Raw genomic sequence first — 12,950 nt, 5'->3', positions numbered from 1 at the left:
AACACTACATGGGGATAGTATCAGATCCCACAGGTTAATGATCAGTCCTAAGAGACTGTACCCACCTCACTTCAGATGTCATCCCAACTCTAGGTTGTCGCCTGTGTTTCTGACCAATCAGCTATAATTTGGAAGTCTCCATGCCCTTCTCCCCTGGTTCAATTAATTGGCTGGAGAGGCTCACAAAACCCAGGAAAATAGTTTACTGTTTACCAATTTATTATAAATGAATATGATAAAGGATACAGCTGAACATCCAGATGGAAGAGATTCATAGAGCAAGGTAGGTGGGAAGGGACATGGAGCTCCCATGCCCTCTCTAGGCACACAACTCTCGCAGCACCTGCCTCAGAAGTTCACCTAAGAGCTCTCTAAACCAAACCCCTATGGGTTTTTGTGGAGGCTTCAGTACTATATCCACAATTGATTAATTACTGGCCATCGGTGTTTTAATGCAATCTCCAGCCTCATATACCCTCCCCACAGGTCAGGGTGCTGAAAGTTCCAACCCTCTAACCACACGTTTGTTCTCCCTGGCAATTAACCCTCATCCTTAGGCTATCTAGGGGCCTTTCAAAAGTTACCTCATTAACATAACAAAACAAGTAAAACACCTTTATTGCTCCTACCACTTAAAAAATTCCAAGGGTTTTGGAAGTTCTGTGCCAGAAAAAGGATAAAACCAAATATATATTTCTTAGATCAATGAAACAGAATAGAGAACCCAGAAATGGACCCACAAATGTATGGCCAACTAATCTTTCACAAAACAGGAAAGAATATCCAATGGAATAAAGACAGTCTCTTTAGCAAGTGGTGTTGGGAAAACTGTACAGCAACATGCAGAAAAATGAACCTGGACCACTTTCTTACACCATACAAAAATAAACTCAAAACAGATGAAAGACCTAAACGTAAGACAGGAAGCCATCAAAATTCTAGAGGAGAAAGTAGGTTAACAACCTCTCTGACCTCGTCCATAGAAACTTCTTACTTGACATGTCTCCAGAAGCAAGGGAAACAAAAACAAAAAATGAACTATTGGGACCATCATCTGGACAGTGAAGGAAACAACCACAAAACTAAAAGGCAACCAACAGAATGGGAGAAGATATTTGCAAATGACATTTCAGATAAAGGGTTAGTATCCAATATCTATAAAGAACGTATCAAACTCAACACCCCAAAAATAAATAATCCAGTGAAGAAATGGGCAAAAGACAAGAATAGACACTTTTCCAAAGAAGACATCCAGATGGCCAACCGACACATGAAAAAATACTCAACATCACTCATCGTCAGGGAAATACAAATTAAAACCACAATGAGGTATCACCTCATACCAGTTAGAATGGCTAAAATTAACAACTCAGGCAACAACAGATGCTGGCGAGGATGCGGAAAAAGAGGATCTCTTTTGCACTGCCAGTGGGAATGCAAACTAGTGCAGCCACTCTGGAAAGGTTCCTCAAAAAGTTAAAAATAGAACTACCCTATGACCCAGAAACTGCACTACTAGGTATTTATCCAAGGGATACAGGTGTGCTGTTTCGAAGGGGCACATGCACCCCAATGTTTATAGCAGCGTTATTGACAATAGCCAAAATATGGAAAGAGCCCAAATGTCCATTGACAGATGAATAGATAAAGAAGATGTGTTATTAAAAAAAAAAAAAAAGAAGATGTGGTATGTATATATACAATGGAGTATTACTCAGCAATCAAAAAGAATGAAATCTTGCCATTTGCAACTATGTGGATGGAACTAGAGGGTATTATGCTAAGCGAAATAAGTCAGAGAAAGACAAATATCATATGATTTCATTCATATGAGGAATTTAAAATACAAAACAGATGAACATAAGGGAAGGGAAGCAAAAATAATATAAAAGCAAGGAGAGGGACAAAACATAAGAGACTCTTAAATATGGAGAACAAACAGAGGGTTACTGGAGGGGTTTGGAGGGGCAATGTGCTAAATGGGTAAGGGGCATTATGGAGGACACTTATTGGGAAGAGCACTGGGTGTTATACATAGGGAGGAATCACTGGAATCTACTCCTGAAAACATTATTGCACTATATGCTAACTGACTTGGATGTAAATTAAAAATAAATAAATATTTTTTAAAAATTACAATATCACAGTCTTACTGCCCAAACCTGATTCCGACCCCTCTGGCAGCAGAGCTGTTGATTTTTCTGCCCAACCCCAGGACTGGTGAAGCTACAATTTCTCACTGGCCAAGTAGGGTATGGAAGCTGCCTCAGGCAAGAAGGCCACATGTTCCTGCCATTTTTATCCAAATCTTTAGCCATTATTTAAGTATAAACACTTAATCTGTCTTTTTTTTTTTAATTCCAGTTAACATACAGTGTAATATTAGTTTCAGGTGTACAATACAGTGATTCAACACTTGCTTATAACCTTAAACAGGCTTAATTTGTCTTAATTGCCAGTTTTCAGTGTCCTAAAACTGGTGCTTATGACAATTTTGTCCAGTTTTATACTTATTTTGTATGGAGAGAGGAACAGTCAACCTCTTCACACCACCATTACCAGAAGTAATTATATGTATGTGTGTGTGTGTGTGTGTGTGTGTGTGTGTGTATATATATATATATATATATGTATTTTTTGTTTTAGTAATCCAACATCTGAATGTATGTAAAAGTAACCCAAAGTAAATGAAGAAGATACCTATTAATGGTCCATACTTTTATGTTTATATTGTCAATTTGGTATAATATAGCCTTTTAAGTTTCTTTCAAAACACCATAATTTTTTTTAAATGTTTATTTACCTTTGAGAGAGAGAAAGACAGAGCATGCATAGGGGAGGGGCAGACAGAATCTGAGGCAGGCTCCAGACTGCATGCTGTCAGCACAGAGCCTGACATAGGGCTTGAACTCACCAACCATGAGATAATGACCTGAGCCGAAGTCAGATGTTTAACCAACTGAGCTACCCAGCTGCCCTCAAAACACCATAATGTTAAAATCAGATTTTTTTTTTTCATTGCAGGCTTCCATACATTTGCTGAAACACTCTTTGAAGGTTTTTATAATAGAAGGTAGCAAACTGACACTGAAAATATCTCAAAGGAAGTATATTTTCATAGATTTACTAGTCAACTTTTACACTTCTAGCAAGCTGAAGTTGCTATTTCCAAGGACAGAGCATATCATAAATCTAGACCTACAGGGAAAACTATTTAATTCACCATATTGGCTCATATATCACCCCATTTCCCTTACTCAAACAACTTAAACATTTTATAAAATTAGTAAAAAAATGTTTGCCCAAATTATTTGAACCTATACATCTTTTGCTTTTTTCTTCTTTGAAATAGCAGGGTCTTCTCTCAGCTTCTCTAAGTGGAAGACATTTTCAGGGATAAAAATATGTGTAAATCACCCAACAAAAGTTGAACAGAGTTGGAGGAAAGGATGGAAGAATTGGCTATCACATTGTAGTTTTCACATTTAGTTATATGAATATATATTTCCATGACACGGACATACAACAATCTATCCAAACTCCTAATGAACATTTAAATTATTGCAATTTTTCACTATTATGAACCATGCTATCAGTGAACACCCCTAGAAAAACTCTTAGTATACCAGACAGAATACATCCCCCAGGTACACACCTAGAAGGCAACAGGCTATGAGAATCTTTGCCTTTATTAGATAATTCTGAGCTGTGGTAGTTTTCACACTTCTGATATGGTCAGATTTTATTAAATTTTACCAATCTTATGGCTACAAAAATGAAATCATACGGTTTTTTTCATTTGGATTTCCCCATATGCTGATGAGATTCAGCACCTTTTCAAATGTTTATTGGTCATCCTTCTGAGGGAATAATAAAGAAAAGAGAAAAGAGAGGGAATGTGGGGAGGCAGGACGCAGGTGGCAGAAGGAAAAAAGAGAAATCTGAATAATATAAGGCAAAATAACACTTGTTAATTCTAGATGAAAGATGCATGGGTTCTGTTATATCATTTTCATTCAGATTTATGTTTAAAATAACATCATAATTTCATTAAAAATATGTTTTGAACCACATTAAACTTTGAATCAGTTCTTCATATTTCAGGTATTAAAGGCTATATGGTGCTTTTAACAGTGATCCCATATCACAAATTGATTCCAAAAATAGTAAGCACTTACTCGAAGGCCAGAAATCCTCCTCATGGTAACCTGGCGGTTTGAATCATGGTGTCCAGAAATTTGGTTTGGACCCGGGAACATGAAATCTCGTGTATTTTCATCATATGTAGACAGTGTTTCACCCACTACAAAAAAGATATACTATGACTCAAACTATAACAAAATATTCTATTCAGAAGCAAAATCATCAGGTACAAAAATATATAGGGCCTGATGCTTTACTGAAATATCTGCTTCATGTCATGTTTGTTTGTTTTCCTATGAAAGGAAAATTTAAAGCAAGTTATGTTAAATGGATTCCTTATTCAGAAATGTAGTACATAATGACATTCTCCTTTCCCTTTATAGAAGGGAGATGTTCATGTAAATTTTATGAGTACCTACATGTTTCTAGAGAAAAAAAGTCCTTGTAAACCTATCAAGTTGGTATGACATTTATACAAACCTGAAACTTAATTACTATCTCCACAAATTTTTTCTACCTTCCATTCCTTTCTACCTGACACTATAAGACATTATGTTACATGTTGGGAAAAAATGTAGACATTCTCTAGAATTTATGGTTACCTGAATTATGTATATATGTAATATTCAAAATCTTTAAGATTACTAATTTTCAATAACATATAGTTCTCCATTTTTCACATAAAATAATTATTTAAGGTAGATTTTTCCTATAATCATAGAAGTAAATAACAAAAATCAAGCCAGTCTCCATATTTTAATTCTACCTATCCCAGAGATTTGTAATATTTACTAAACAGTTAAGGTTTTATTCCCCTCCATTCCTAGTAACAGTCAACACACAAAAAAAGGATAATTACTTTATCAACAAAAAAAAATAGAGTTTGGGAAAAATCACAAAAACTCAGAGGTCGTTTTTATGAATGTCCCAAAATATGCTAGAATGATAGCATGTAATTTTCCATTTTCCATTATTACTATTTATTCAATCTTAGAACAATATGTTCAAATACTATTTATGTCAATCTTTCTGAATATATTATTTTCATCTATTGACATTTTACATTTATGGACCAATACTAGAAACTCAACATTGTTCTTAATTTGGGAAGGAGGGGAAAAGATGGTATTTTTAAGAAGCATTCTTTTAAATGGGTTTGCACATCAATTACCTTATCAAAATATAATACAGTACCTGGTGGAACTAGTTGAATCAACTCAAACAATGCAGTATCATCTGAAAGTGTAAAGAAAAATTTCCTTAGACAAATTAATAATAAACAAAAATTAGTTACTCTAATCACAAGTCTCTAAAAGTCAAAGTAATTGCCAGGTAGACTACATATACGTTTGTATCTTAGTATACTGTGGGTGAAAATATATATATACACATATGTATGTATACATATGTATACATATACATATGTATACATACATATGTGTATATATATGTATATGTGTGTGTGTATATATATATATATGTATATGTATATATGTATATGTATATATATATTTTGGCTGCCATGTCTCTTAGGGCTTTACTATTCTATAGTGGAGATTAACCCTTCAACCTCTCTGGAGTTTTTCTGATTTTTTTTTTTTATTTTTTTAGAGCAGTTTTAGGTTTACAACAAAACTAGAGAGGGAAGTACAGAGATTTCCCATATGTCTCTGTCCCCACACATGCACAGCCTCCCTACTATCAACCTCACTCACAGGAATGGCACGTTTTTGTTTTTGTTTTTGTTTTTGTTTTACCAAGGATAAACCCCCATAGTTCCATCATAATCACACAAAGTCCATAGTTTACCTTAGGGTTCAGTCTTGGTGATGTATATTCTGTGGGTTTGGACAAATGTATAATGACATATTCCATCGTTATAGTATCACCCATAGTATTTTCACTTCCCTGATTTTCCTCTGTGCTCTTGCCTATTCATCTCTCTGTTCCACTTCAATTTGCCCCCACAAGCAACCACTGATCTTTTCATTGTCTCCAGTTTTGCCTTTTCCAGAATGTCATGTAGTTAGAATCATATAGCGTTCAGGTTTTTCCCATTGGCTTCTTTCACTCAGTAACACACACTTCAGGGTCCTTCATGTTATTGATGGCTTGATAGCTCATTTCTTTTTCTTAAATGTTTACTTATTTATTTTTTTGGTCGGGGTGGGGGAGGTGGCACAGCGAGAGAAGGAGACAATCCCAAGCAGGTTCCGTGATCTCAGCACAGAGTCCAATGCAGGGCTCAAACTCACACACTGTGAGATCATGATCTGAGCCGAAATCAAGAATGGGACACTTAACCAACTGAGCTACCCAGGTGCCCTGATAGCTCATTTCTTTTAAGTGTTGAATAATATTCATTGTCTGGATATACCACCCTTTATTTATCCATTCATCTACTAGGGGGGCATCTTGGTTGCTTCCAAGTTTTGACAGTTATAAAAAAAGGCTTCTATAAACAAGCTTGTGGAGAAAGGAGTTCGGGTGGTGGAGGAGCAGGGAGACCTTCAGCTTGTCTCGTCCCTCAAATAAAGCAAGTTATCGAATAACTCTGAACACCCAAGAAATCAATCAGAGGTCTGAGAGAACAGAAAGTACAAATCTACAGGTAGAAAAATGACCACCTTCTGGAAGGAGAGAGTTTACTTAGGGGAGACATAGCTGTGGGTACAGAGGCTGTGAGGGAGCCTGCTTACAGAGGCTACTGCAAAGTATTATAAGCAGCAGAGTACAAAATCTGAACTTTTAGAAGTCCACCACCATGAGGGATGTGCCTGGATTAAAGGTGCTCAGGTGGCAAACCAGGGCAGAATCCCAGGAGTGACAGCATGGTCTGAGGATCCGCTGGGTCACAAGAAAGACGGGTCAGGCCAACCTGCTGCACTGTTCCCAAGCATAGGAGTGGGGACTCGGGCTGAGGGCAGTGAGCTAAGGCAGGGTGCTGGCTTTCTACTCTGTTTTGACATAAACTCTGAACCACTGCGGGGTCTGTGACTGCTTTCCTCACACTGGCTGGCAAAGGGCAAAAGCACAGCAAGATGCTCCCCCAGGGGAACAGCACGGGTCCCTGTGCAGGATTCCCTAAAATTTGTGTAGTTTTGAAACTTAGTCGTGTGCCTGAGATAAAAAAGCTCAGATCAGGCAGGGTGAACACATGGTTCTCACGAAAACCAGGTACACAAGAGGGGTGACTACTCTTCTGTGAGGGTTTGTTGAAGAGTGGGAGGTGTGAACTTTGAGCTCCAGGGCTAGGGAGCTGTGCATCCTGTCCATCTGAACTGAAAGCCTTCAGGGAGCAAAACAGCGCCACCTAGTGGAGGATGGAGCCACGTACACAAAGCACAACCTCCTCCTTTTCACCCAGTCCCGGCCCATTTTCACTGAAACAAGTCAGCCTGAAAATTAGCGCAGAAGGTCGGTCCCCCAGAAGACCAGCACAAACAACTCAACACCAAGTCTACTGATCATAGAATGCTGCAAAGCTTCAGCTCTAGGGGAAACGGGATCTAACTTCCTTTTTACTTTCATCCCTTTTTATTATTATTTATTTTCTCAAGTATCTTCTTAGTTTTTCTCAAGTTCTTTTTTCTGTTATCTATTTTCTCTATTCTATTCTATTTTATATTACTTATACTTTTGGATCTAGATTCTTTTTTTTAAATGTTTATTTATTTTTGAGAGAGAGAGACAGAGCGCAAGAGGGAGAAGGGCAAAGAGAGAGGGAGACACAAAATTCGAAGCAGGCTCCAGGCTCTGAGCGGTCATCACAGAGCCTGATGCGGCGCTCAAACCTAACCCATGGACTGCGAGATCGTGACCTGAACTGAAGTCAGACACTTAACCAATTGAGCCACCCAGGCACCCCTAGATCTAGATTCTTTTAACAAGCAGAACAAAACACACCACGGATCTAGTTTTTTGGTTTTTGTTTTTGTTTTTTTGTCTTGGTTTTTTTTTTCTTTCTTCTATTCTTTTCCGGACAAAATGATGAGACAGAAAAATTCACTCCAAAAGAAAGAACAGGAAGTAGAACTCACAGCCAGGATTTAATCAGTACAGATATAAGTAAGATGTCTGAACTAGAATTTAAAACAATGATTATGAGAAATAAATAAATAAATAATAAACAAGTAAAACAATGATTATGAGGATACTAGCTGAGCTTGAAAAAAGCATACAAGACACCAGACAATCCCTTTCTGCAGAGATAAAAGAACTAAAATCTAGTCAGGCTAAAATAAAAAATGGTAAAACCAAGATGCAAACCCAAATGAAGGCCATAAAAATGAGGATGGACGAAGCAGAGGAGCAGAGTAATACAGAAGGTAAAATTATGGAAAATAATGAAGATGAAAAGAGGGAAAGAAAAGTAATGGATCACAAAGGTATACTCAGGGAAATCAGCAACTTAGTAAAATGTGACAAAATTCATACAGAAGGAATCCCAGAACATGAAGAGAGAGAAAAGGCGGCAGAAGGTTTATTCATAAAAATTATAGCTGAAGATTTCCCTAATCTGAGGAAAGACACAGACATCAAAATCCAAAAAGCAGAGAGAACTCCCATTAAATTCCACAAAAGCAGACCATTGCCAAGGCATACAGTCAAATTCACAAAATACACAGACAAGGAAAGAATCCCAAAAGGAGCAAGGGAAAAAAGTCCCTAACCTACAAGGGAAGAAAAATCAGGTTCACAGCAGATCTATCCACAGAAATTTGGCAGGCCAGAAAGGAGTGGCAGGATATATTCAACATGCTGAATTGGAAAAATATGCAGCCAAAAATCTTTATCCAGCAAGGCTGTCATTCAGAATAGAAGGAGAGATAAAGACTTTCCCAGACAAACAAAAACTAAAGAGGTTTGTGACCACTAAACCAACGCAGCAAGAAATTTTAAGGGGGACTCTTTGAGTGGAGGAAAAAGACCAAAAGCAACAAAGACAAGAAAAGACCAGGGGCACCTGGGTGGCTCAGTCAGTTAAGCGTCCTACTTCGGCTCAGGTCATGATATCATGGTCTGTGAGTTCAAGCCCCACGTCGAGCTCTGTGTTGACAGCTCAGAGCCTGGAGCCTGCTTCAGATTCTGTGTCTCCCTCTCTCTCTGACTTCCCCAGTTCATGCCCTGTCTCTCTCTGTCTCAAAAATAAATAAACATTAAAAAAAAAAAGAGAAGACCAGAGAATGCCACCAGAAACACCAATTCTATAGGTAACACAATGGTACTAAATTCATACCTTTCCATAATCACTCTGAATGTAAAAGTTCTAAATCAAAAGACCTAGGGTAACAGGATGGATAAAAACACAAGATCCATATATATGTGTGTATGGGTGTGTGTGTGTGTGTGTGTGTGTATACATACATATATATTCCCCCTAGCAGAAAACCAACAAGGAAACGATGTCTTTGAATGGCACACTGGACCAGACAGACTTAACATATATTTGGAACATTCCATCCTAGGGGCATGTGGGTGGCTCAGTCAGTTAACCATCTGACTCTTGATTTCAGCTCAGGCCATGATCTCATAGTTCATGGTATCAAGAACTGTATCAGGCTCGGTACTGACAGCATGGAGCCTAGTAGGCTCTGAGCAGGGATTCTCTCTCACCATCTCTACCCCTCCCCCATTCATATTCTCTCTCTCTCTCTCTCTCTCTCTCTCTCTCTCTGTCTCAAAATAAATAAATAAACTTAAAAAAATTAAGAACATTCCATCCTAAAGAAGTAGAATACATATTATTTTCTAGTGCCCATGGAACATTCTCCAGAATAGATCACATTCTGGGTCAGAAATCAGCCCTCAACAAGTACAAAAAGATTGAGATCGTACCATGCATATTTTCAGATCACAATACTATGAAACTTGAAATCTACCACAAGAAAAAAATTGGAAAGCCCTCAAATACATGGTGGTTAAAGAACATCTTATTAAACAATGAACAGGTTAACCAGGAAATTAAAGAAGAAATAAAGAAATATATGGAAGCAAACGAAAATGAAAACATGACAGTCCAAAACCTTTGGAATACAGCAAAGGCAGTCCTAAGAGGGAAGTATATTGCAATTGAGGACTATCTCAAGAAGCAAGAAAGGTCTCAAATATACAACCTAACCTTTTACCTAAAGGAGCTAGAAAAGAAACAGCAAATAAAGCCCTAGTCAGCAGAAGAAGGGAACTAATAAAGATTAGAGCAGAAATAAATGATATGGAGAGCCTTTCCCCTACAGTGAGGAACGAGACAAAGATGTCCACTCTCCTGATTACTATTTAACACAGTACTGAAAGTCTTAGCCTCAGCAATCAGACAACAAAAAGAAATGAAATCCAAATTGGCAAGGAAGAAGTCAAATTTTCATAATCTGAATAAAACATAATATTCTATGTAGAAACCTGAGCAATTCCTATCAAAATAACACCAGCATTCTTCACAGAGCTAGAACAAACAAACCTAAAATTTGCATGGAACCAGAAAAGCCCCTGAATAGCCAAAGTAATCTTGAAAAAGAAAACCAAAGCATCACAATCCTGGACTTCAAGCTGTAATTATCAAGACAGTATGGCACTGGCACAAAAACAGACACGCATATCAACGGAACAGAACAAACAACCCAGAAATGGACCCACAAACGTATGGCCAGCTAATCTTTGACAAAGCAGGAAAGAATATCCAGTGGAATAAAGACAATCTCTTCAGCAAGTGGTCCTGGGAAAACTGGACAGCGACATGCAGAAAAATGAACCTGGACCACTTTCTTATACCGTACACAAAAATAAACTCAAAATGGAAGAAAGACCTAAATGTAAGACACGAAGCCATCAAAATCCTAGAGGGGAAAACAGGCAAAAACCTCTTTGACCTTGGCCACAGCAACTTCTTACTCAACACGTCTCTGGAGGCAAGGGAAACACAAGCAAAAATGAACTATTGGGACCTCATCAAAATTAAAAGCACAGCAAAGGAAACAATCAGCAAAACTAAAAGTCAACCAACAGAATTGGAGAAGATCTTTGCAAATGACATACCAAATAAAGGGTCAGGATCCAAAATCTATAAAGAACGTATCAAACTCAACACCCAAAACACAAATAATCCAGTGAAGGAATGGGCAAAAGACATGAACAGGCACTCTTCCAAAAAAGACGTGCCAATGGCTAACAGACACATGAAAAAATGCTCAACATCACTCATCATCAGAGAAATACAAATCAAAACCACAATGAGATACCACCTTACACCTGTCACAATGGCTAACGTTAACAACTCAGGCAACAACAGATGTTGGCAAGGATGTGGAGAAAGAGGATCTCTTTTGCACTGCTGGTGGGAATGTAAGCTGGTGCAGCCACTCTGGAAAACAGTATGGAGGTTCCTCAAAAAGTTAAAAATAGAACTACCCTACGACCCAGCAATTGCACTACTAGGTGTTTATCCAAGGGATACAGGTGTGCTGTTTCGAAGGGGAACATGCACCCCAATGTTTATAGCAGTGCTATTGACAATAGCCAAAGTATGGAAAGAGCTCAAATGTCCATCGACAGATGAATGGATAAAGAAGATGTGGTATGGTACATATATATAATGGAGTATTACTTGGCAATCAAAAAGAATGAAATCTTGCCATTTGCAACTATGTGGATGGAACTAGAAGGTATTATGCTAAGTGAAATTAGTCAGAGAAAGACAAATATCATATGACTTCACTCATATGAGGAATTTAAGATACAAAATAGACAAATACAAGGGAAGGGAAGCAAAAATAATATAAAAGCAGGGAGGGGGACAAAACATATGAGACTCTTAAATACAGAGAACAGAGGGCTGCTGGAGGGATTGTGGGGGGGGTGGGCTAAATGGATGAGGGACATTAGGAATTTATAAATAAAAATAAACATTAAAAATTTTTTTAAAATTAAAAGTAAATAAAACTAAAAAAAAAAAGAAACCTGAAAGACTCCACCAATAAATTGCCAGAACTGATACATGAATTCAGAAAAGTCGCAGGCTATAAACCAATGCAGAAATCTGTTGCATATTTATACATCAATAATGAAGCAGCAGAAAAAGAAATCAAGGGCTCTATCCCACTTACAATTGCACCAAAAAACATAAAATACCTAGGAATAAACCTAACTAAACAGGTAAAAGATCTGTACTCTGAAAACTAGAGAGCACTTATGAAAGAAAGGAAAAACATTCCATGCACATGGATCAGAAGAACAAACATTGTTAAAATGTCTATATTATCCAAAGCAATCTACATATTCAATACAATCCCTATCAAAATACCACAAGTATTTTTGCAGAGCTAGAACAAACAATCTTAAAATTTGTACGGGATCACAGAAGACCCTGAATAGCCAAAGCAATCCAGAAAAAGTAAAGCAAAGCTAGAGGCATCATGGTTCTAGGCTTCAAGCTGTATTACAAAGCTGTAGTCATCAAAACAGTATGGTACTAGCACAAACACAGACACTTAGACAAATGGAACAGAATAGAAAATCCAGAAATGGACCCACAACTATATGGTCAACTAATCTTTGACAAAGCAGCAAAGAAGGTCTAGTGGAAAAAAGACAGTCTCTTCCACAAATGGTGTTAGGAGAACTGAACAGCGAAGTGCAGAAGAATGAACCTGGGCCACTTTCTTACACCACACAAAATAAACTCAAAATGGATGAAAGACCTAAATGTGAGACAGGAAACCATCAAAACTTTACAGGAGAAAACAGGTAGAACTCATCATCAGGGAAATACAAATCAAAACCATGATGAGATACCAGCTTACACCTTTCAAAAT

General features: G+C 37.6%; 1 protein-coding gene across 2 annotated transcripts in view; it reads right to left on the bottom strand.

Moving 5' to 3' along the window:
* The window catches only part of SPATA6 (spermatogenesis associated 6), a 149,250-nt gene that overhangs the window by 93,453 nt on the left and 42,847 nt on the right, over window positions 1-12,950 (bottom strand). For both annotated transcript variants that reach the window (XM_049617213.1, XM_049617214.1), the window contains exons 4-5: window positions 5,338-5,379; window positions 4,179-4,303 (exon numbers count right to left, since the gene is read on the bottom strand). In XM_049617213.1, coding sequence (XP_049473170.1) covers window positions 4,179-4,303; window positions 5,338-5,379 — 167 coding nt within the window. The remainder of the gene's footprint in view (window positions 1-4,178; window positions 4,304-5,337; window positions 5,380-12,950) is intronic.

This window comes from Panthera uncia, assembly GCF_023721935.1.
Source record: "Panthera uncia isolate 11264 chromosome C1 unlocalized genomic scaffold, Puncia_PCG_1.0 HiC_scaffold_4, whole genome shotgun sequence".
Classification (NCBI taxonomy): Eukaryota; Metazoa; Chordata; class Mammalia; order Carnivora; family Felidae; genus Panthera; species Panthera uncia.
Note: the sequence above shows the minus strand (reverse complement) of the source record. Positions and strands in the feature narration are given on the sequence as shown.